The following is a 24,861-nucleotide window of genomic DNA, read 5'->3' as shown; positions in this document are numbered from 1 at the left end:
CTTTCACAGAGAAAGATAGAACTGAATAAATTGTGTAGGCCTGTAAAGACAAAAATATAGCCTACTGACACTGACCGTGCTCAGCTTGAGCTGAAGCCTCATAACCTACTTCAGAACCACGGACAGCAACTGCGACCAACCACTGACCAACAACAACAGTGCAGTGTCAAACTCCCCCCCAAAAAAACAGTTACGAAATATTGCCCTGATGTGTCAAGCACGCGGAAAGAATCTGCTAAAATTTCACACTGTAGAAAAACGTCTCCCGGTCATGGGTCTGTTGCTAACTTGCGGCTAAGTCCGAGTGTAAATATGCGGCTATATATATAAAACACTGAATTAGCATATGTTTTCTTACGGCTTAAAATACCACTACGGCTTATCTCTGACTCTTTTATAACGTTTCTGCCCCATTCACGGCTGCAGCAGGGTTATAGTTGTAACATCCCGTGTGGAGGTAAATCTATCACATGATTGCTGAGGTCTCTCTGTGCTCCTCGTCTCCTCCTGAGCAGAAGGCAAGGCAGCAGCAGGAGCCGCAGCAGCAGCAGGGGCTTCATGTAAACACGCCGCGCACAGGGCTTTGTTTCACACACACTAGTCATGCCATGGATATTTTGTGGCAATACCAGTTCAGGATCATTTTACTCGGGGATTCGACGGTGGGGAAGTCGTCGTTGCTGAAGCGCTTCACGGACGGGATTTACAGCGATGTGGCGGATCCTACGGTCGGGGTAGATTTTTATGCCCGCTCGCTTGATATCGAGCCCGGCGTGAAAATTAAGCTCCAGCTCTGGGACACGGCTGGTCAGGAACGATTCAGGTACTAAACAGAATTTCAAAAAAAAAAACGAGCCTGAATAAAATGTCTCTGAATTAAATGTAACGACCATTCCTCGCAGAATATATTTGTTGTTAAATAATTGAGAGGCCTTGGTTTGCTGTCGCTGTTGGCTGCTAGGTACTATAAAATGCTTAATTTAAATAAAGGCCCTTTCCTCTCTCATTGTGATGTAATGAAGTGAGTGTAGTCAGTGGAGAAAAGGGTCGATTATATAGGCCTCAATCTTATGATGCCCTGGCCTATATAGAAACAGTCAAAATCGAGTTGCATCATTGCATTCATTCACGGATGATGGGCAGCCTCCTCATATTTAGGCCCCAGTTTGATTTCCTGAGATACTGACTCCACAGTCTCCATGCAAACACAAAAGGATGACAACTTTATACCCAAATGTAGTTTTTGCATTCATCTGCCCTGTTGCTTGTGCTGTTTCATGTGTCCCCGCTGTCATGGGTAATTTCCTTCTCTGTCTGGAGAAGCAGCTCTGCTCTTAGATCTGCTTTCCCTTTTGAAGCCCAAGCTTCAGAGGGTGTTTTCCATCAGGCTTCACCACACTAAAGTCTTTCACTTCTGTTTTAAATGACTATGAGACATGTTTGGAAAATCAATCAGCAATTTTTAAACCACCATGTGCACAGATTAAGGCTTGTGTAGCCTATATGTATAAATGTGTAAGTGGATCTAGCCTATGTGGTTAATTGATTCATTTCAATTCAATACTGTCATTCATCCCCAGCAGGGCAATTAAAGTGCAAATGTGTTTGGTCATATTTAGCACATTTTGAGGCCCTGTCTTTTAAATGTTCCGATACCTTTTTGATTTCAATCAACATAGTGCATACGGAATGCATATGCCTACATTGGACAAGTTGGTTTTGAGGGCGCTGGGAAAAATATAATGAAGGTGCCGTTTGCAGTCTGCAGTGTGCACTGCACATGGTGGGTGCTTAAAGGCGACAGGATATATACAGAAAACATAGATAATGCACAGAGTTTGGAACTACTTTGCAACCTGGACGTTCAAACATTTACAAAATTGCAAAAGCAGTGGAAAATTGGATTATCCTTGCAGTGTGTGTGATTTTGAGTTAGTTGTGGTTGCTGTAAATAGAGTCAAGGAGAATATGGATCTTATCAGAGCTGTGGACTTGACTCACAAAAATGAGGACATGAGACTTGACTTGGACTCGACACGGATGTGCTTTGACAAGACTTGGGGTTAGACTTGGATTTTTCCTGAATGACTTGAGACTTGACTTGGCTTGACTGACTTGAGACTTTCTCCAAAAGACTAAACCGGTCTGGAGCTTCCATACAGTGGTTTCAGGATAGTGGCAGCCTTGCTGACAGGTCGCTGTAGTGTGTCCATCAAAGCTGTCCAAAATGTTCAGAAGTGTTCATTCAAATTCCTTTTGCCTCGAATTACTAACATGTCAATTTACCACATTTCTGCCCCCTAGGTCCATCACAACATCATACTACCGTAACTCTGTGGGCGGGCTACTAGTCTTTGATCTCACCAATCGCAAGACCTTTGACCATGTGAGGGAGTGGCACAAGGAGGTGAGCGAGCACATCCTGCCTCACCACATGGTCTACATCCTCATCGGCCATAAGAGTGACCTCAACAAGGACCGCAAGGTGAGTCGGGACGAGGCGGAGCAGCTGGCGGCCGAGATGGGCATCCGCTACGTGGAGACGTCGGCCAAGTGCAACAGCAATGTGGACCGGGCCTTCGAGCTGCTGACCAGAGACATCTACGAGCTGATGAAGATGGGGGAGATCGCCACCCGCGATGGCTGGGACGGGGTGAAGAGTGGCCTCACAGCCAAGGTCCTCTACCCGGCCGAGGACGAAGAGGAACTTGCTACCGCAACCGCTGAAAAGGGCTGCCACTGCTGACTCAGAACTCTCTGTCCAAACACTGTCCCGTCACACCAAGAGCTCACCTCGTCTCACAGCTGTCCATTGAAACCAAGTCACTCAGGCTCAGCACCCTGTGATATCACCATCCATCACTCCCTCACCTTGTGCTTGTGCCCCCTCTGTGTGTGGGTTCTTCCGACAACTGGGATTCTTTTCTAACAGGGGGCTATTGTACATCCTGATGTGTATCTTATAGGCAAGTTGTATCTCTATATTCATGTGGTGTAGCATGAGCCAACCTGTGTCGGGCCTTGTTAGGCTCTGAAAACACAGAGTGGAGGTGATCAGGTGTTGGGGTTTAGAGTTCAGCCGATACTCCTTTTCACAGCCCTGGAGTTAATGAACTTCTGAGTATACTGACGGTCCAGATAAATCCATGGACTGTGACTTACTGGTCTGGCATTTGTTGTGGGTTTCTACCTGTCAAAGTGTGTGTGATTCTTTGCCTGAAATCTTTTGTGACTGCAAGCTTGTAAATAATAGTGAAATCTATAGAGATGAAAGCTTAAAGGTCACTGAAAGCTCTTTAATTGATAGTGTCAACAGACACAGTGCACTCTTCAATAAGTGTCACCATATTAAATCAATGTGCTCCTCCTGCTACTGTAAGCTGTGTGTGCACTTATGCCAAACTGACTGAAACCTTTCTGTGAATAGATGAGTAATGTTTTTGTAAAAAATATAAAGATTGTTTCTAGTTTAGGTGTATACATAAAGTTAGGCCACTGTAATTAGGGTAGGTGGTCCTATTTAGGTATTTGTATCATAGCATCAACAGGAGCAAGACAAGTGCGTCACCTCTCAGTCATCAGACCTTCTAATGATTTTCTCAGCAGTAGATCAGACAGAGATGTGTTTGATTAAGAACAAAAGGGAGTTTGAATTTCACCTGCAGTCGGCAACAGCTTAGACAAACCGCTGTTTCTTTTGTTCAAAGCTCAATTCACAAAAATAATGTTCCATTCAGCTCTCAGCAGATGATGGATGCTAACACATTAAATCCAATGGTGTGGAAATATGTGCTGCTTCTGTGGGCCTATAAATTCTGCTGTGTTCCAGAGTAGGTAGTAGCCTGGAGAAAAACCAGGCTTCAAGTAGAAAACCTGGGCAAGATGGTAAATTAGAATTTCTTTCACCGTGGTTATTACAGTCCTTCAAACCCACTACAGGTCAGTTTATCTCCGAGCTCAGAAGTCCAGGCAACATGCCATGGAGCCACCTGCATGACAAAATGCTCAATTTTGCTCGATGCAGTTTGCAAGGCAGGTGGATAGGTCCACATTGTGTGGAATAAATACTATTGATAATGATAATAATAATAGTAATAAATAAGAAAATTGACATCTGTCTCTTTTCTGTGTATTAAATGCAGAGCTGAACCCAAGAGGCGATTAGCCTAGCTTAGCATTAAAACTGAACAGCTAGCTTGGCTCCCTCTGTTGTTTAAAGATAGGCCTACCAGGCAGCAACTCTAAAGCTCAAGAATTCACACATTACAATATAATGCCTCAGAGTGTTGGAAAGCAGTTTGATCCGTACACAAACAGAAATCTAAGTGCCACATAATTAGGCTAGAAGTTGTGCTGACAGACTTTCTACTTTCCTGCGCTAGCCGGAGACACTTGACAGAAGTGACAAAACTGTTGTTCGTTTTTACATTTCTGTTTGGGTACAAATAAAACAAATGGGATCCAGCGTGTTTCTCAGTAAGCTTTAGAGCTGTGTTTTTTTCCCTTTGTACTGAGCTAGGCTAGTTCCCGGGCTCCTGCTTCCAGTCTTCATGCTATGCTATGCTAGTCACCTTCTGACTGGGATCAATCTTCTCATCTAACTCTCATGAAGAAGCGTGAATTTCCAAAATGTTGAAATATGTTCTTAAGCTATAAGCTTAAGCTATACTCGAACAAATCTGGCAGCAATGATCGCCTACATTAGTTAACTTTCAGCCAGGAGTTTCACTGAACTTAAAATAAATCTGTGCTTAAAGTTGTTGAAATTCTTTGTTAACATAGTAATAGTGACCCTCCATTGACATAACTAACTTAAGCTTTCACATGGGTAAGAGTATTTGGGATTTGCCAGCTTGTGACACTAATAATGCCTGCTGTGATGAAGCCTGTGATGGTCAGCTTGCTGTTCTGAGCAGTGAGCTGTATTTACGATGAATGCACGTCCGCGCACACGACTTTCAAACACAGCAGTAACAACCTCTGATCCAGAGGATCATGAATGCTTTCAAGTCTCCAGAAGCTGTTGGCTGCAGACACTATTAATCTGTTGTTTACAGGCCTGGAGCGTACAATAGACTACAGTACACTTTTCCTGGGAACTAAACTCACTGCTAGTTCACCTTTCACCAGCATCTCACCAATATATCCGTTCACACACGCTAAAGATTATGCATTCTACAGTTTTTACTTTGCCTTCATGTGACCTGTATTGGTGATCCAGTAGATATACCATACAGTTTGCGGATGCAGCTTGGTAAGGGATGTATTTTACTACATTTAAACCATCCCTTTATTTTTACATGTCTGTACAGATTCAAACTGTAAGCTTCCTGGTAACCCACCAGATCGGTTTGTTTGACAATCAGATGTTAGCATTTTGTGTTCTTGGTGCAGATGAGGACTTCACCACCGGGGTGCTATGCCTTGAAATTTAACTAAATGTCCTTGCAATGTCCAAAATCACCATTTGACAACCAGTCTGTACTACTAAATACTACAACTACCTTCCTCACTTGTGTCTCTCATCTAAACAGGGTTCAACTGTATGATGTTGTTTGAGTTTGTATGTTAATACTGTGCTGTTAGCAAACCGGTGAGCACGATTCCCATTCCTCAGCACTTAACATCAGAAGGGCCCATTGCACGGCAAGGTGTGATGTGAGGTGTGAAGATGGCAGCCTCAGAAAGCAGTTGGAAAGCAGTGGTTAAATTCAAAGGACAACATTGGAAATATACCAAGAAGAAATGGCACTTCATGGGAAGAAATAAGCTTGTTTCTCATCAGCCATAACTAGAAGCGAACGCTTACATGCTTACGTTAAATCTGAGACTTGAGTGGAAATAATATTACAGCAGGATCTACAATATCTACAATATGACCCATAAAACCGAGGATATTTAAGCCTACAACAAGCTCAGCTGCCTCTGAGTCTGTCAAAACTGCAAAGACAAAAATATTAAACATTCAGACTTAACATGTACGGGCCACTTAACCACTTACTGTGTGTTTTATTTTTATTAACATGCTATTGATGATGTATTGTGTTTCAGACACTGCACATCTCCTCCATCGATAGTGGGTTAGTTGCTGTTTTGTGCACACAAGGGGACACTGAGATTCTGTTTCAACAAAATCAGACAAACATTGGATTTAGAGGCGAAAAGCCGCCAGGCTGCGTAAGCACCAGTGGAGATACTGCACAACTGTGTCTGTGGCTGAACAAAGAACATGCAGCTCATTGTCATTGCTTTCAATTGTCAATTTTAGTTGGTTTTGGACTATTTAAGGTAAAGAAATATGTTATTTTATGTTAATTTCTGTACTATGAATTTGCTGTGACCAGGAAGACACACAGTCAAATCAGGAAAACATCAGGAAGATGTTAATCTTTGAAATTTACCATATTTTTCATAGTTGAACTAAAACAGAATAAAGAAGCCACAAGTACTCATTTTCTCATGCCACTCACAGAAAGAAAATACATAATCAAATTCCCCAAAATGTTGAATTAATGGTGTTTTTATGTTGTCCACAGGAATGATCAAACCAACCCACTGATAGGGCTTCTGTACCAGACATCATCAGTAGCTGTTAGGCCTTGCACATAGCTCAAAACTGTTCCGCTCCTGATCCCCATGGTCACATTTCACAGCTTTATTGAATAAATGTTATTTATTTTATATATTATGTATAATTGCCTTTTATTTGATGTGATTTTATTGATTGGTTAACAAAAATAAATAGATGTCCGATGAATAACGTTTGGACTCATGGTTTGTTGTTTTTCAGCAAGGGTTTGGCGCCCTCTTCTGACAGACTGAGGGAGGATCATCATGACCTAGTTACTCTGATAAAAATTTAGATTTGGACAAGAGATGTAGAGGACCCGATGGAGATATTGCTACAATCAGTTAAAAGAGGAAAAAAGAAAAAAAAAAAAAAATAGAAATAAAATAGATTATTTATTAACTGGGAGCTCTGGTTTGGCAGTGGATGTAATCTAAAATAAACATGTTTTATTTATCTGGTGTCAGTTGTCTATATCAAAAAAAAACAATAGTCTATGATGCCTATAATCTTTGTATTGCCTCTAAAAGAACTTTAGCAACATGAATTCCTTGCTGCTTTATGCCTCCAAAGTATCAGCATCTTAGCCACTAGATATTCCACTGAGGTCATGTCCTCAGTATTGTGTCTGGGGATATGAACATGAAACGAAGCTTATATTTACAACTGCACACAAATTACAGATTGGCGCCTGTGAAGGGTAATTCTGTAAAATTGTAAATTTAATCAATATGTAGAAACGACATTTGCCCCACAGAATGATATCCTGACAGTGTTAGGAAGACTTAAAAACAGCATTTAGGGGAACAGAAGGTATAGGCCATATAATGGAACAGAATAAAATGTTAATACAAACATATTATATATTATTTATTTCGGCCCTGTACGTGATTTTTCTTTTTCATTGTCTTTAATATGGACTAACTATGTACGGCGTACTGAGAGAGAGAGAGAGAGAAAGAGACGAATTTCCAAAAGCGAAATCCCGACTGTAAGACTTTTGTTTTTCTAGGTGCCCGTCGATTTCCCCACATTCTTGAACGCAGCACTAGTTGAAGTTCGCAAAGCAACCAAAATGAAAGCCAACGCTGTTAGTTTACCCCGCCCCTTTTTACCCATCATGCTCTTCGGCTGTCAAACATGCACGTCCAAATATGCTCAAGTGTCGACGATTACTGACTAATGACTACATACTTCAATATAATGCTTGTTGGCGTATATTTATTATAATTTGCACTATGCCACGCACAGTAGAAGACGCAAACACAGAGGCACTTTCACAGCTCCCAAACCTCTGAGTGAGGAACATGTTGCCACCGGTCAGGAGGTGGGATGTTCAGCATCATCGTTAAAAAGGGCTTCTGCTATGTTTGGCACAGGAGGGGTGGGGATAAACCACCCTTCTTGCGGAATCGCCATCAAGAGATTTCGGAAGCACAATTTTTAAAACAGGGGCTGCTGGTGATCATTGCTCCTGGCGCCCCGTCCTTACCTGTACAAAAAAAAAAAGGTTTTCCTGAAGCTTCTGTAGGACATGTGTTGATTCTCCGAAGTCCCCATAGTGTTTGCAAACCCGTCATAACCTAACTGTAACTTTCCATGACCTCAGTGATTTCACAAAATGTTAAATAGGTATGAAACGAAATGACCACCTCGCTTAAAATGTTGAAAACGAATGAATCTATAATGCATGATTCAACAAACAACAAGTACCCTACCCTGGTAGATTTATGGCAGAAATTAAGCCTTCAGTTGGATGGTCGGTGCTTTACCCGCACTGCTCTATGCTTCACTATTCATAAATGTCATAGAATTTATTCAAATACGACATTATAATGCCACTTTTTCCACCAATGAACGCAAATTGGGATACAAGCTGGATATACGATAATCTTTAAATATACACACACAAAACCCTGAAGGTGTCACCGAATACGACATACTATTATATGACATCCTACTCTTGTCTCTCTTCCATATGATAAAGTTACTTTAGTCACAGTTGAATGTCAGTGTTTACAGGAGCGTGATAACAAGGCGAGCGCTGTTCAGCAGGAAGTCAAGCTATACCAGCCAAGTGCGCATGCGCCGCAGCTCACCACAATCTAGGGCTGCGTTTCTCATCATAAAACGGTAAGGACAAGCTAATTCTTTACTATGTGATTTTAAATAGACTTGGCTGTAAAATATCAACCGCTCTTACGACACAAACGGTAGTTTTAGCCGGAGGTTTCGGGTATATTGCGGAGGGGGTTCAGCCAGCCTGGCTCGTACAGAATGGAGGGGCAACGCCGTCGCCGTGCCGTTGTTTGCTGTACGTGCCGCCGCACAGGGAGACGTCATTTTGAGGGGGAGCGGAGAGTTAAAATGCAGAGTTACGAAGGGACGTACGGTTCAGAGACAAGCGGCACGTAACCGTCACACTGTAAATGCACAGCTTTACCAGTCTCGGACTGTATAGTTCACAATATTGTCCAGTTTCCCACACATCAAGTTACGCCCTTGCGTTAGCCATAATGGCTACCACCGAGCCTAGTCTGAGTAGCTGTGTGGTTCTCAAAAGAGAAAAGCAGTCAGCTGCCCACTGCAGCCGTGATAACCCACCGAAATTTGGGAAATAGGAGTGATTTATCGGCAACATAAAGGATGGATTTAGCTGTAGTAACTGAATGGTCTACTGACCCCACGTTAGTTAGCGCCCTCCTAAATCACGCAAACCGCGGTTTCTATTCCACAATACGCGGGGAAAACACTAACGTTGCGTTCTGCTCGAAAGATCTGACAGTTTACAAACACTGGGGCTGCATCATTGGGCTGCATTGGTATAGTATAGATAAATACCCGACAGAACACGGTTTATTACAATTTATCAATCGTTATGGTCTTGTGAGAAATGTAGTCCCAATGTGCACACCACGAATTAGTTAATTTAAAAAAAAGACTTATTAACGCATTTAATAATGCAGTTAGACAATTTAATAAGACAGTGTCTGACGAAATGTTGGTGAAACAAGTACGTTAAGTTAGCCCAGTGTTAGGTACAAATGAGTAACGTTACCGTTTGATAGAAGTTAACGTAATATTGTAGATTCCTACTGATAAATTCACATATTTGCTCTATTAGTGGTTGTTACTCTTTCTCAGTTGACAAGAGAACGTTAACATTAAAATGACACATTACTTAACGAGGTTTGGTTTATGGTTTTGTATGCTAATGTGGAGTGAAACATATTTAGCTGACAACTTTTACAGCATTTAGTATCATTTGCTTCCCCAACCGAACTAATTGGGTTACAACATGTGAACTAAACACTTTGTCTTGGGTCAGTAACGTTAGGTCAGTTACATGTTTTTAAAAAGCATTACTGTGTTGCATTTTTTATTTCAAAATGTTAGGGCGCCGTTCTGACTTCATAACTTGGGATAAATAAATAGTTGATTTACCTATATTTGAATCTTCTATTATATAAAGGACATATCGAACTTGCTGAAAAACATATTGGTCTAGCACCTAAATCTTATTACATTTAGATATTTTAACAACATGTGGCACCATGGCCATCCTGTTAAAAACTTAAAAATTACTGTTTAAATGTCTTTTCAGTGCATGATTGCTACTAAAATTACATTTATAGGAATCATCTGTCCCTCACTCTAATCAGATATTTGTTTTATGAAATCATTTAATAGCATGTATTGAGAAAAACAAGTGCACAATATGATAACGGGACATATTCTTCCACTGTTCTTCTCAAGAAAAGTGAATTATGACAAGAGTTACTCAAAGTTTCTAGCATGTATAGTCAACCCCTTCCATATCTTTATGTAACTATATATACTTGATATTTGGTAATTTCATTAAACTATGATAGAAAAATGTGTAACAGGGTGGACAAAACACCAACAAATGACAACACCTGATGTGATTTAATGGATTTTATTAATTCTAACATGAATAAGTCCTTTGGATGAGGGACGAAACTTCTTCCAGTATCTTCAACCAAGTCCAGTTGCCCTTGACTTTAACCTTCGTTGGATAACTATGACCTGGATGACTGAGAATCTTCATAAACCACATGAATAAACTTGGCATATTATGGACCAAGGAAGAACTGTAAGAACACAAAGAGGAAAATAACTTAAGGGTGCATTTCAAGTGTTCTTATTGTACCCCAAGTAGTCTTGTAGATATTTACATTTGGACAGAGCGCTTGTGAGTGCCTGTGTCTCTGGTATAAGACACAGAAGTTGCTCATCTGCATACCAGCGGACATCTCTGGGTGGTGTTGGCCAGAAGTATTTGTTCAACCCATTGCTTGAATGATAAGCTCCTACTTGTTCATGATAATGCCGGGGTACACGTCATCCTTATAACTGACAACACACCACTCTCCACTGTACTTCCTGTCAACTGCCTCTGGTGGCCACGGCGTGTCTCTGTTCTCCATTTACGGTGTCACTGGAACTCCATCCAGAGTAGCTACTTTCAGCTCAAGGTGGGCACAATCTAGACTGTCATGCTGCCTCTGACAGAAACAACTGATGCCCCTGTACTTGATTTGCCCTGGTCAGAGACTGATTACTTGTGCATCCTCATTGGGCCCTTAACAGGAGTCTAAGCAGGGACCTGAGGTGAGAAGAGATGATATACAGTAGTACGAGATAATATTAAAAATATTCTACCAATCTCAACAGCAATAAATGTATGAGAGCCACATAAACTGACAACAAAGCAGGCTGTGTGTGTGCTTGTATTAGAGCGAGAGACAGACAGACAGAGAGAGAGAGGGAGGTACTTGACTACTTGTGAATGTTTTTGCAGGGGTGAGCTACATCTTTACCTCTGTCTTTGCTTGAACTTCATCTTCACAGACAAAGAAGAGCTTCACTGTCGATTCCAGTCCCCTCAGTTGTTTAAATAGAGTTAAGGAATCCGGAACATCTTTCTCCAAGCGCACAATCTGGTCAGCTGACCACGTCAGTGACCCATCTGATGCTATCTGGAGCTCCTTTGCCATGGCTGGCCTCAAAGAAATTCAATGACAGGTCTTACAAACCCTGACTTTAATGGCTCAGTGGACAGACGGTGGACGTTAGCGGTGGGAATCACCAGAGGCCCCTCGATACGATATTATCACGATACTTATGTCACGATACGATATTATTGCGATTTTAAACATATTGCAGTTTATTGCAATATTTTACCTTTTTCCCAACTTCAAATTGTGTCCCCAAAGGAAAACTCTTTTTCTAGTGGACTGAAAAAGCAATTTTAGTAGTGTCAAAAAACAAACTTCTCATGTACAATTCATATAATAAAAGATCAATACTTGATGTTCGTGTTACGATACGATATTGCCTTGCAAAATATCGCGATACTATGCTGTATCGATTTTTTCCACCCACCCCTAGTAGACGTTGCTATAGGGTTGTACTGTGTTGTTGGCCCATCACTGAAGAAATGAAGCCTCTCCACCTTTGGGTACTTGGTCTTCACCATCTCCAGGACAGGCTCCGGGTGGGACCAGATTGCCAGTGGGTCATGTTGTCGTGAGGACAAGATGGAACAGAATGATACTGGTGTCTGTTCAGTGGTGTACAGTACACCGGTGTGCAGCGTTGCCGCTATCCCCCAAAAGTGCACAGACTGGATCTCATTGTCTCTGCACCTCCTTTTTAAGGGTTACAGTCTTCCTCTCTCCCTCATCCGTCCTTTCAACAGACCATTGTACAACTTGTACAATTTTCTCTGTTGGTGCTTTCAAGCTCGGGTAAGTGATGAGACGGCACTCAGTCACCATAAGTGCAGGCTTTGATTCCCGTGGCACAAACAACACAGTCAACCATCTCATTAAGGTTCTTGGAGTCCACAAACACATGGCTGTAGAGGGTGTCAGCCATGAACTGAAGGTTTTTGTGCGTTTTGCACTGGCACGTGACCCTATCAGCGTCGGAAGGGGCCACAACTCAAAAAGGGCAGACATTTACAAATCAGACAGTATGAGACATTGTCTGAGTTTTCAGATGCAAATCTCCTCTGAAGATCCTTCAATGTGTAAGTAAGCAGTCACTTCTGCGTCCTCTTCTTCCTCACAGTTGTGGTCTGCTTGCGCCCAGTTGCCATACCACTCACATCGTTGCGAAGAAAGAAGGTATGGATACAGGCTTTACTCTCCGCTCTCCTTAAACTCTTCTTTCTCTGAAAAGTGGTCAGGTCTGCGTCCCTGTTCAACTTCACCCTCTTCTTGGAGAATCCAAGAGCACTACAGATGAATGACTGGAGTCTGTATTTTTAAGTAGCCAACCACGTGTCACTTTGGCTATCGTTTGTTTCACCCTTTCTTTTCATGAGGCTTGTAGGACTCAGCAGTGTCCGCAAAACCCCTGGAAAAATAAGGGTCTTGCGTACATGTGGAGTGATCTTCTGATTCTGTAGCATCCCATTCACCACTTCCCTTGGAGACGAGTAGCTGGTCTTCCACCTTGAGTATCTTTTTTTAGTACTTTTAATTGTCTCTTATCTCTCTCTCCAGTTGGGCCTCCTGTTGGAGCTTTCTCCTCCCATTTCTTTCCCTCTTTTCACCTTGAAGATGTTGCCTAAAACACACCCACGCCCCCCACACACACAGAGGAAACAAATGATAATAAATCCTGACTTATATTAAATACCACAAAGCTGTTTACAAAAAGTCTTAAAAACAGCAGTGTGATGTATTCTCAATGTACAGGATACTGTATTTCCTATTACAAGCTCTAACCTTGGCTCTGGCTGACTATCTGGAGGTGCAGAGCTCTGTGATTCCCTGACTCTGGATACTTTAGCCCTTGGCTGCTCCCTCCATTTCTTCCTCCTTGACCTTTTCTCTCTCTCACAGCCCTCATTGATACAAGTCTTTATGACTTTCTCTCTGTCCCTTCTCCATTTTCTTTCTTTTTCTCAAGGTATTGCTGCCTTTTCTTTGGGTCAGCATTACGGTGTGCTCTGTAATGCCGTCATTCAGCCGCACTTAGTGGGGGTGCTATTTCTAAACAAAAGCATGTATTTCTTTTAGTATATACATATATCTTATACATAATAATATACAACATAATATTCACATATCATTGTTAACCACAGTCCTTATAGGCAAGTCCCGTCACTCAGCAGCCACTTGGTAAAGTCTCTAGGAAGTTGTTTTGGACTAACAAGATCAGGCCTCTATCTAAATGAATGGGTACAGAGCCATAGCTGACATTGAAATTGCATGTAGGGCCTATAGAATCACCAGTAAAATATGATAAAATGCTGAAAAAGTTTGATGACTTTGCCAAGGACTTTGTTCAAGGGCAAATGTGTGCAACGGTGTTCACCAATCAACTTGGATTGATTCAGGAATCATCTCTGCAGGGAAAAGCCGGCAGCAATCCTTCCTCCAGCGCATGACCATGTTTGGATTCAGATCGAGCTCGAAGAAGAGGGGCTATTCTCAAATGCGTCTATGTCAATAGCCTCTTTCCTACAGAGATCCCGCAATAAACACGGAAAGAATATCTGGCAATTGGCCGCATTCGCACATTCATACTAAACCGAGGATTGTGGCATAATCCCGCAGCCATGTGTGCTTTCACATTCCAGAACCAGCGGCGTAGACCAGTAGGCTACGTGTTATAGCCAACTTGCTTGCTGGTGGTCCATCGAGTCCGATGATGACATCCCTCCTCAATACCGGTGTGTTCTTTGATGACTATAGTCCAATTCTTGATCCACAGGTTTTATTGCACGTTGGGCTTATAAAGTCTTTGTTAGTGGGGGCAGGCATAGCAGTGTCTTTTCTGTTGGTTTCTCACATTACGCTCCATTTCCAGCTGTTTTCTGCCTTTGTTGCAGAGCTCCCGCCAGCTGGAACGGTGGATGGCAGCTGGTTCCAGTCTTAAGAGGTCAATACAACATTTCTTCAGTGATGTTTTTTAGCTGGTCTTTGTACCGCTTCTTCTCACCACCTGCAGACCGGCGACCCAGATGAAGCTGTCCATACAGGACTTAACGTGGCAGGAGTTGTTGTGGCATTCTGATAACGTGCCCAGGCCAGCGCAGTTGAAGTTCAGTGACTGTGGCCTCTATGCTCTTGCAGTTTGTCCTCGCAAGAATTTGAACATGAGGATTCTGTTGTGAATTTCGTGGTCAATGTTGCAGCCCTCAGTCAGGATGCTGCCCAGGTATTTGAGAGTGGTAGATGTGCTATGGTAAAGGGGCTTATAGCCTACAACACCGGCATGACATCAGCACAGTTGATTTTCCCTCCACTGATGTGATTTTGATTAAATAGATTTTGACCAAGAAAATTATTTAATAACATACACGGCAAAATTCTTGAACCAAAGCTTTTAAAATGTAAAAAAAAAAAATAGAAAAACTTAGAAGCCTATTGCAGTGTGTTCATAATAAACAACAATCATGCCCTTACATGAAAAAACAAATGGAACCAGTATTTGTCCACATTTAGAAACAATATGATTTGTACTGGGGACGCAAATGGCACCACAGCGTATGTCTGTGGAAAAATGTCAGGCTTCCTTATGTCCAAACTAACAATAAATTGCTTTTTTATTGACAGGCACTTTGCAGCTTGTGTAGACAACTGATTATAGAGTATAAATACGCTAGAATTAACCAGAAAGAAGACAAAACCTAGACGATCAAACAAAAAGGAACAACTAAATGAAAAGGGGCATTTAGCTACGGTAATCCAATAGCCTAGCGACCACTTCTTTTACAGTCAACACTATGAATGTAATGAAGTAACACTGGGGCAGACAACATGTATAGACAAAACAAAATGCATAACGGCTGCAGCCCACAAACAAACATACTCAAATATGCTCATTTACTCAGCTGTGAGTTTGTGAAGTGAAAGCTGAGTGCAGTGTCGCTTCACTGGACACGGTGCGCTGCCCTCCTGCAGCTGCAGACACACCAGTAGCTGTCACGGTATGTTTTCTTTTGTTTTAAAAAAAAAAAATGTATTCATCCTTTTTCAGATGAACAAACTGGATAGCTGTTATATGAAAGCGGCCCTCCTCTGTAGTCTACTCTGAGTGTGATGGCGACCCCTGAGGAGGTCACAGTGTCCATGGGGGAGGTAGTAATGGTGAAGGGTGAGGGCGAAGAAGACCCCGATGACCCTAATAAGACTCAGGTCATCCTCCAGCTCCAGCCAATTACCACTGGGTATGTACTGAAGCCAAGTGTGACCTGACTGAGACTAGGCTAGGTCAAACTACAGTTCAGAACAATGTAACACAGCAAACAAAGATAAAGGGATTCCAGATGATAGGCCACTATTAGGTTTTAATTACAGTGGGATAAAGGGGTACTACTCATAAGTAGATACTTAGATACAAGACAAACCGTATCCTCAATACCACCAAGAAGAAATGTGAAAATACAAACTGTTTTTCTTTTCAGAGACGAATCCGCCGAAACAGATGCTGCTGTGATGGCTGTTGAAGCACAACCAGGTAAGAGATGAGAGATCGTCATAATGATGTTTGGACATTACGTTTGTTTTTGCAGATGACATTACAAAAAGCTCATTTTCCTCCAGTCTCCTCATGTTTAAATGTTGTCTGCACCTTTTTATTCTTTCAGAGCAAACGGAGGGAGATGACGTCGAAATTGGCTTACCCATAACATGCGGCGACAGTAAAGCTGTGTTGCTAGTGAAGAAATTTGTGTGCCCGGGAATCAATGTAAAATGTGTGAAGGTTGGTATTCCACAGTGAAGCAAAATGGCAGCAGCAGAGGCAGCAGGGTTTCACTATTGGTCTTTTGAGTCTCGTCTTCCACATGCAGTTACATTTTGAGTGGAAATGAGTCACAAGACCCATAAACTCTAATATTAAAACACAAACAGATGGTGAGGACACTATAACACATGGCTGTTGCCAAATATGACTGTACTTAGCTAAATGGCAACTAGGTCATTCAGTAGTCAGTCACTCTGCAGGAAATAAACATGCACTACTTCTGGAGTCCCAGAATAACGGTCGATCAAGCTGAACCTGTAAAGAGCAGCCTAGCATAACCAATGTTCAGAACTAAAAGAAAAATTCAGCACCAAGACCCATATAAGAAAATACGAAACAGTAAGAAATAATTTAGGCTGCTGTCACTATTGCATACATTGCGTATTCAAACTAAGAGGATATAGGACAGGGCTATTCAATTTCACATTCTATTGGGCTGGATTTTAAAACCAGGACACAGAGATGGGCCAGACATTTTATCACGGGTGTGGGTCGGTATCATTAGGATTTTATTGACACACTTGTATTCCTTACTGGTTCAGTTTTTTATCGATGCCCTTATCAGTCCTATTTATAATTAAATAATTGCCTTTAAAATATATATTATTTGAAACAAGAATTTAATATTTTATTAAGTAAATGTTTCTAGAGCAGCAGCAGGATTTACAACAGCAAAGTCACTAATATCTCACTGGAAACAAATCTAACATGCCAGTAATATAAATCACGTTCATGACAACAGGATGCTGAGTGAAGTTTAGAAAGAATGAACAACTCAGTCCCTCCTGTCCTCCTCTTCCTCCCTCTGCTGCTGCTGGTAGAGAGGAGAGTCTGTCTCAGCCACCAGCTGAGTTTATAATGTGCCATATTTTTAAGTACGTGGTAAACTAAGCTGAACAGTTACTGAAGACAGGCCGCTTTGACTTTAGCTTGTTTGTAACAATAAGCTATTAGCCGAACTAGCGCTGTGCCTGTGTAAAACACACAGCTGCGGTGGTTGAGAGACTGAGCAGATTAAAATGCTTATTAAACAGGTGTGTTGGTGAAGTATTAACGGACGTAGTTATTGTCAACGTCGGTAATGTCCACCAATCAGCTGGCTGACCTCGCTCCGTGTGCGCGCGTGTGGAGTGGAGGCGCTCTGCAGAGACACAGAGGAGGGGAGAGAGAATGCAGGTCATGCAGTCCTTATTGTTGAGCCCTAGATTGGCGGTGATCGGCCTGTGAAACTCAACAAAGATGAGAAGGAAACGATATAGCTCAGTCTTTGGCTACTTCCAAACACTATATATGTAGTTTACTTTTTTTTCATTTATCAGATTATGTATGCTGGGCCACATGGAGGTTGCTTCAGGGCCGGATTGGGCCCACGGGCTGCCAATTGAGTAGGGCTGATGTAGGATATTCACACAGGTGCAATTGTGTAAGTAATGTAAGTATATTTGTAATAAATAGACTAAAATAAATTGATAGTGACAGTATACAGAGGAGAAATGCAGGGAGAGAAATGAACCGGGGATGTTGCAGTTACATGGTATCATTCAGCCACTGGACTCACTCACCGACATCACATGGTTTTTACTTGTGGTCTTGATGGACACCACATGTCCCCACAATTTAACACACAGCAGATATGTAGGTCGACTGATTGTCCGACAGCAATGATGTAATTAACGGCCCCGAGATAATGATCGGAGTAGTGTCCGAAAGTGCTTTCATTTTGTGGGTGAGCTCACTATATAGTTCTCTACTATAACTCTCTAGATAGAGAGCAGGGAGTAGTGAATGAGTGGTGATTTCGGACACAGCCCATTACTTTTTTTAATTGTTTTATTGAAGGCCAATATGAGTACACCAATATCATTTATCATCTCTGCTGTGACAGTCGACATTGCACTCAATGAACTCAACGTGGTCCCTTCAGTAATACTCTCTCCACTAGTATGAAGACCAGCTGATCAGCCCGAAGCAGTTTGTGCACATTTCTGGGAAAGCCACTCTGAAAGACTGGAAGAGAGCCATCAGGATGGGTGGCATCATGCTAAGGTGAGGGGACTTATATTTGGGTTAGTGAGCTAAAAGCAATACTTGAATTTTCTGACTGCTGGTTGGTTGCACTACACAACATTATAAGTAGTCACGCAAACTCTTACATATGTACTGATGCTGCCATAACGAGCAGAGATGTGACTGATAGAGCCTGAATAAAAATCCAAAACATAGACAAGATCAAAGCTTTACATGAGCGAACAAACTAGACATTAAAAGTATCAAAATAGGGATTCAATGAATATTGTAACTGCTCCTGCATACTTATTGACGCTGTGGTGACAAGCTGTTTAACCAAGTTTCACTTTAGTTTACAGCTGCACTAATCAATAGTTCTATATTAACAATGTATAAAATGACTGGATGTATTGTGAAAGGTGTTGCTTGTAGTGATGAATGGCCATTTCTCCTCTTCCACTGACTAACTGTTTGATGCCCTTCCTAACTCTGCTCTCCAGAAAAATGATGGATTCGGGTCAGCTGGACTTCTACCAGCACAGCACGCTGTGTACCAATACATGTCGGAGCACCAAGTTTGACCTTTTAATCAACAACACAAGGTTCCCTCCTGACGGCACTGGACTCACCACACCCACGTCCTCTCAAGGTGAGAACATGGCAAGGTCAGGGCTTGACAAATGCCAGTTTAGTAAAAAACAATCTGATATCAGCCAGTAGGGCTATGTAATGTTTTTTTTTTTTTTTTTTTTAGTTATTCAGATTTTGCATTATTAATCTTTTGTCAGATTATGTCATATTATATGAGTAACACTAAACATTTGTCATAAAGGATCAGGTATTTTAATGATTCTTGGTTAAAAGGCAAAATCCAAAGTTGTCTTTGTTGTTGGACATGCAGGGCTAGCATTAGCTGATGGGGCATTATGACTATGACTGGGGAATTCTTATGCACCAGATGCAGGAAATGCTTCATGTCAGAAAGACTTCCTTGCATGACAGTATTTTGACACATTGGTTACATTTTGATCTGTCACTTCTCTCTTTTTAAGGTAAGCTTGGAAGCATGTAAGCCACATTGTAAACACTATACAAGTGTGGAAGACTCTCCAGGGGCCACTAGGACCTGTAAGGCGAGGGTCACAATAGGGCTGAGCTTGCATGCACAATAATGTCAGCTCACCAGTATTGGCCATATGAGTTATAATTACAGTGTTGTTTTGTAGACTATGAATACGCCATATAGCCTCAGCCATTGTAAAGGATATATAATGTCATATTTTGGAGGAAAGTTAGCTTGCTGTAAGCTACAGGTGGCATGCCTGTTACACTTTTACATCATTTGATAGTGACAGTGCCCTCTGACATCTCTCTCTGTCTTCGCCTATTACATGATCTTCATATGTTTTTCTCATGTCCAATCTTAATGTGTGTTTGCTTGTGTAAATTTGCAGCTCAGGTGATGCTGGGTAATGGCGGGACAGTGGGCGAGGACAGAGCAGAGATTCTGACCGGGAAGGCGGACTGGAGCTCACTGGAGTCCGCAGACAAGAAGGAATCGAATGAGATCTCAGGTCTGAGAGAGCACACAGATTATTCCTTTCCCTGTAAAGATAACTTCTGTTAGTGATCACACGCACAGTGTGCATTAATGACTCTGGGATTTGTCTGTGTGTCCACAGAGGACACGCTGAACTTCTGGAAGGGCATCGCTGATGTGGGTTTGCTGGGTGAAGTGGTGACCAACATCAGTACAGAGCTGCTGGAGCTGCTGAACGGCGTGCAGCAGCGCAGGGAGTCGGCTGCCTTACAGGACACAGGTACGGAACGAAGCTAATGTGTACTGGCGGCTGGGAACTGCATCATCAGAACAGACCACTTGTTTAGGACTTAGGGCCCGCTTGAATGTGCATAAACAAGAAACAAATGGAAGGAAAGAACAAATTCAGCTGCTGTTGGAAGCTGATGGATGAAAAACCAAGATCAGGAAGCTTTTAGAATGGCTACTGTTGGTTTCTGGAACTGTAATGATTGACTACTTTATGATAGATTGTTTACAACAGCTTGACTGAGTGTTTACAACAGCTGAATTTGTTCCTCCTTTCTGACTGACCAAGTGACCCTTTGATTGATTGCCGCACTGATCCCAGATTCCTGTCTGGTAGAGGTGGCGGTGCTCAGTAACCTTGCCCAAGTGTTCGGCCTGCTCGACTCAGTCAAGAAGATCCTGGAGAGGAGGAAGCAGCAGACGGATCCCAGCCAGGAGCAGATCCTCAGCACGCTCGCCAGTGAGTACAGCACGAAGGTCCACTCTGGTTAGAAGCATCAGAGGAATCAGATCAGCCCCCAACAACCAGAACTAAAAATAATAGAGCGTTAACACACCCGAGGAATGAGACTAATACATACAACTTCTTGCATGGTAAAGCAAGCTCTGTATTCCACAGTGTGTATTTGAGGCAGAGATGCATAGAAGGGTTAGTTAACAATGCTGCCAACATGTTTTTTATTGTTACACTACAGCTTTGACAGTCCACACAACAGATACAGTATCGCTGCCAGGTCACAGCGGATTAGGAGGAAACTCGCCTAAAGTTTAACAGCACACTTTGTTTTTCATTCAGTTTCGCTTCCCATGTAATTGCACACAATTATTCTTTTTTTTTTTTTGCCGCTTGGAATGAAAATGACACATGTACGTGTTTCCCCTGTAATAGCCCTGCACTCATCAGCTCTTCGCCGACATCACCTTCTGTCAACACTAATTAGACTAACTCTAAGGCACAAGCCCGTGTACATAAATACTCCAACTCCCAATGTGTATTTCGGCTGGAAACATCCAAGTTTAAAATTAGGTTTTGTGGACCAGTATCAGCAGAAAGAAGCTGAAGATGTGTTGAGAAAACTGACTCTCTAGCCTGCAGCCTAAAAAATGATAATAATAATAAGTTACTTTAGACAATAAGGTACAGTGTTTGCATCTGACTAGCTTCTTTGAGGCTTGACGGTATATAAGTGTTTGTAGTATTATTATTGTTTAGAGTTGTCTGACGTGCCAAACTGATGGATGTGATTTCTATGTTAAGCAACATTGAGGATATCATTAAAAGAACCTGCCTCGCGACTCTATTCATATTTTGAGTATACTGAACAATAACCTCTCCTTAAATTTGGGATGGATAGTTTTAAGGATTCTGCAAAACATTATGCATTTTGGATATGCAGTATTCATCATACATGTATACATACATTTTGCAGTGAAATGCTTACAAATGTCTTAGAGCTTACGAATGCATTGAGACAAAAACTAGTATCAATATTGAAATTCCTGCTAAACAGTCATCAACAAGACCTGAAATGACTGTTAAAGTTATGAAACATTACTAAAAAGTCAGGTGTTTGTGAGTTTGGACGCATGGCGTTTTTTGGGTGCTCAGTCGTTGATTTTACTCAGCCCTCACTGTCCGTACTGTTGTGTGTTCTGCGTAGACCTGGAGGTGCAGTTGGAAGAACAGAGGAAGCAGCAGCAGGTGCGAGCTCTCCTGTCCTGCCCACAGCCTGCCAAAAACAAAACTCCCACCAAGCGCCAGACCAAGCGGCCTCGCCTCCAGAGGCCCGCCTCCACCACCACCCTCCTGACCTCCCCCATCAACCAGCAGGCCGCTCTGCAGCCCCAGCAGTTCACCGTTCTTTCCCCCATCTCGCTGTCCTCCGTGGGTCAGCCGTTCACCATGGCAGGCCTGCCCATCGCCACCCTGGCCCAGTCCTCCAACACGGTCACCTTGCTCCCCGCCGGCTCACAGCTCTTCACCCGCTACATGGTGACCGGAGACGGGAAGACGGACACCATCACCTTGCACCCGTCGTCGGGCCTCACGCTGGTGGGCACCACCGCCATGCAAGACTCCAGCCAGCTGGGCACGATGATGAGCCCCTTAGAGCTGGTGCACCTGAGCCAACAAGCGGGCGGCGCAGAGGTGGTGCCCATAGAAGGCCAGGTGGTGGACGGCACCATGCTGGTGCAACAGGAGGTGATGCAGGGCGAGGGGGAGGCCAGCCAGGAGCACACGGTCATCGAGATCAACCCGGCTCCGATGGAGCAGGCGGTGGGAGTGATGGAGCTGCAGCTGACCGGGGAGTCGGGCAGAGGCGAGGACGCCATGGTGGTCCAGAGCGGCATGGAGGTGACGATGGCTGCAGGGGGGGAGGAGACACAGTGCCAAATGCAGGAGGCGCAGACTGAAGGGGTTCAGGGGCTGCAGCTGGATGCCAGTGGACAGCTGTCAGGTGTACAGATAGTGGTGATAGAAGAAAATACTCAGGAAGAAAACAAGGTCAAATGAGACTCACCTATTTAATCCAGCAGAGCAGGTATGGACTTGTTAAATGACAGATTGTGAAACTGTAACTACACAGAATTTCCAAATCCACAAATTGCCTTGGCCTAAGACCAAGCACTAGGGTAGCCATTCTTTCTTTTTTTGGTGTGTGTGTGTGTGTACATGCTCCTCTCAACCCTTTTGTTGATTTGTATTGAAACAAAGAGGCACCACAACAAAGAATATACTGTATGCTTCTGTTTGTTTTGTATGTAAAGGATAATTCTGGTTTATTACTTGGGTCTGATATTTGTAATTTTGGCTATAATTTCTAGCTCTAACATGACACTGTACTCAGCAAATGAATTACTGGGATGTGAGAACGTGTCAATGTTTTTAAAATGAAGTCAGATGGGGCAAGGAATACACGACAGACAGATTTTTAACAAATCTCCACGTTAGGCGCACTTTTGGAAGGAAAACGTCCATTGTCATCCATTGAAGTTTTTTCGAGTTAGGGAACCCTGGTTCAGGTAATCTGGCTAAACTGTTGGCTAGTTTACAAACCGGTCTGATCGTCTGACTGCTCGCGTTTCATGCTCTGTCTCACCTTAGTAAAGATGATATAGCTGGATTCCCCGATCTCAGCAATGACCTTGGTCAGAATAATGTCATCAAAACCTATAAATATGATGGCCAAAATTACAGAAATACCTGGTAAGTGGTTACCTGAATTATCCTTCAGGCCTCTGCGAACAACCCGTGGATACGAGAATGCACTGTAACTGAAAAGTCTACAGTTTAATGGTGCAGTCAGTTCACATCCTCTTTACACTGACTCAGTAGCAGCAGGCTGCAAGTCACGGCCGTCTTCTCTTGAACAGACTTATTACCAAGAACAGTGTTGGTGTCGCTTGAGGTTGGGATTAATTGCACTGTCTGTTGTGTTGTAATGTTGCATCCAAGCTGTATTGTTTTTTGCACTGTACGTCGTCCTGTTAGGACTACAGGAAGATGTTTGCAACAACACCTACTCTCTAAACATTTCTTTAGGATCTGAACCCACTTTTGGGTGTTTTTTTGTGCGTAGTTAAATGGAAACTGAACTCCTCTCACTGGAATTGCATTGTTTGTGCACCTAACTCTCTCAGTGGTTTTTCACAGACTCCATTTACTTTCTTTATTGTGATCATCTATTGTTTTATCTCAGTATGATAGGTAGTGTGAGCTACTGGGCTGATTGTTTAAGTCAATATATAAAAAAAAAATATATATACTTAATGTCAAACTTGGTATGCCTGTATTTTACACCTGTGAAGTAGTGTCATATTTATTAATTTACAAAGTGAAGAAAATGGCCTCCCTGTTTAAGGTGCAAACTTGGGTTAATTTATGCTCTTGGCTTGTAGTTCACACCAACAAAGACCTGTTCAAGACTTGTGCATTTCCAATAATTTAATTTAACAAATGAGGGTATTTGCATACTGACTTTGTAATGTGTTTTAATATCAGATTAAAACAGAAAAACAAGTGTGACAGGGTGTGTCAGTGTTTCACCACCAGAGAGCGCTGTGTGCTCACTCCACAACGGGCTGAAACTGGAGATGAGGGTACCAGCTGCGTTAATAGCAGGGGAAAATAGTCTGCTGGTTCTGTAATCTCTGACTTCTCCATGTGTCGGGCTTATTGCAGTATACAGTGTAATCTGCACCGTGGTGGCTGCTGTCCGTGATGGGCAGGCCTCTCTGGAGGCTGAGCCGTGCTGACAGGGCACCAGGGCTTGGTGGTTATTACATTTCCATCTTCTTGTAGCCCCTAATGCTCCCAGACAGGGGAAGGCAGGAGGATTTAGGTTATACAAGCACAAGAACAGGCACACACACACACACACACACACACACACAAAGCAGAGGGGCTGAAACGGAGACCTGGTTGGAGGTGCAGGTTGGAGTACAAAAAGGACACATCCCGACATTAGCAGCTGAGTGGGAAGCCGCCGGGGTCGGGTGAGGGTTAAGAGGTTGAGAAACCGAACCGCAGGGGTCATTGTGGTGTAGGAGGGATTTGGGGATATGCTGTCAGAGTAAATTACAGAGGTGTTCCATAGGCTGTAGATTGGGCTTCCTCACATGTCGCACCAGACAAAGACAACAAGCCCAACAGGAGCATCAGTTACATGTA

The 24,861-nt window shown here is 42.7% G+C and overlaps 2 protein-coding genes and 1 non-coding gene across 11 annotated transcripts; all 3 read left to right on the top strand.

The window, feature by feature from the left end:
- Nucleotides 1-175: 175 nt before the first annotated feature.
- On the top strand, nucleotides 176-3,950 carry rab42a (RAB42, member RAS oncogene family a). The gene is made up of 2 exons (XM_046058586.1): nucleotides 176-823; nucleotides 2,305-3,950. The coding sequence occupies exons 1-2, from the start codon at nucleotides 471-473 to the stop codon at nucleotides 2,744-2,746; spliced, it is 795 nt and encodes a 264-aa protein (XP_045914542.1). The 5' UTR covers nucleotides 176-470; the 3' UTR covers nucleotides 2,747-3,950.
- Nucleotides 3,951-7,918: 3,968 nt separating this feature from the next.
- LOC123977245 lies at nucleotides 7,919-8,053 on the top strand. The gene has a single exon (XR_006826614.1). It is a non-coding gene; the product is annotated as a U11 spliceosomal RNA (small nuclear RNA).
- Nucleotides 8,054-8,594: 541 nt separating this feature from the next.
- gmeb1 (glucocorticoid modulatory element binding protein 1) lies at nucleotides 8,595-24,216 on the top strand. 9 transcript variants are annotated; one of them, XM_046058553.1, is made up of 12 exons: nucleotides 8,681-8,701; nucleotides 14,184-14,276; nucleotides 14,436-14,485; nucleotides 15,587-15,776; nucleotides 16,014-16,066; nucleotides 16,197-16,312; nucleotides 18,297-18,400; nucleotides 18,862-19,010; nucleotides 19,816-19,935; nucleotides 20,044-20,181; nucleotides 20,512-20,649; nucleotides 21,851-24,216. In XM_046058553.1, exons 4-12 carry the CDS (start codon nucleotides 15,649-15,651, stop codon nucleotides 22,702-22,704), a joined length of 1,800 nt encoding a protein of 599 aa, XP_045914509.1. In that variant the 5' UTR covers nucleotides 8,681-8,701; nucleotides 14,184-14,276; nucleotides 14,436-14,485; nucleotides 15,587-15,648; the 3' UTR covers nucleotides 22,705-24,216. The 9 variants fall into 9 exon arrangements, with proteins under 9 accessions (XP_045914508.1, XP_045914513.1, XP_045914509.1 ...); XM_046058554.1 differs by having other exon boundaries at nucleotides 8,686-8,701; nucleotides 14,414-14,485; XM_046058557.1 differs by having other exon boundaries at nucleotides 8,680-8,701; nucleotides 14,184-14,485; nucleotides 20,527-20,649.
- The last annotated feature ends 645 nt before the right edge of the window (nucleotides 24,217-24,861 follow it).

This window comes from Micropterus dolomieu, linkage group LG09 (assembly GCF_021292245.1).
Source record: "Micropterus dolomieu isolate WLL.071019.BEF.003 ecotype Adirondacks linkage group LG09, ASM2129224v1, whole genome shotgun sequence".
In the NCBI taxonomy this organism is placed as follows: domain Eukaryota; kingdom Metazoa; phylum Chordata; class Actinopteri; order Centrarchiformes; family Centrarchidae; genus Micropterus; species Micropterus dolomieu.
This window is presented reverse-complemented; position numbering and strand designations above follow the sequence as displayed.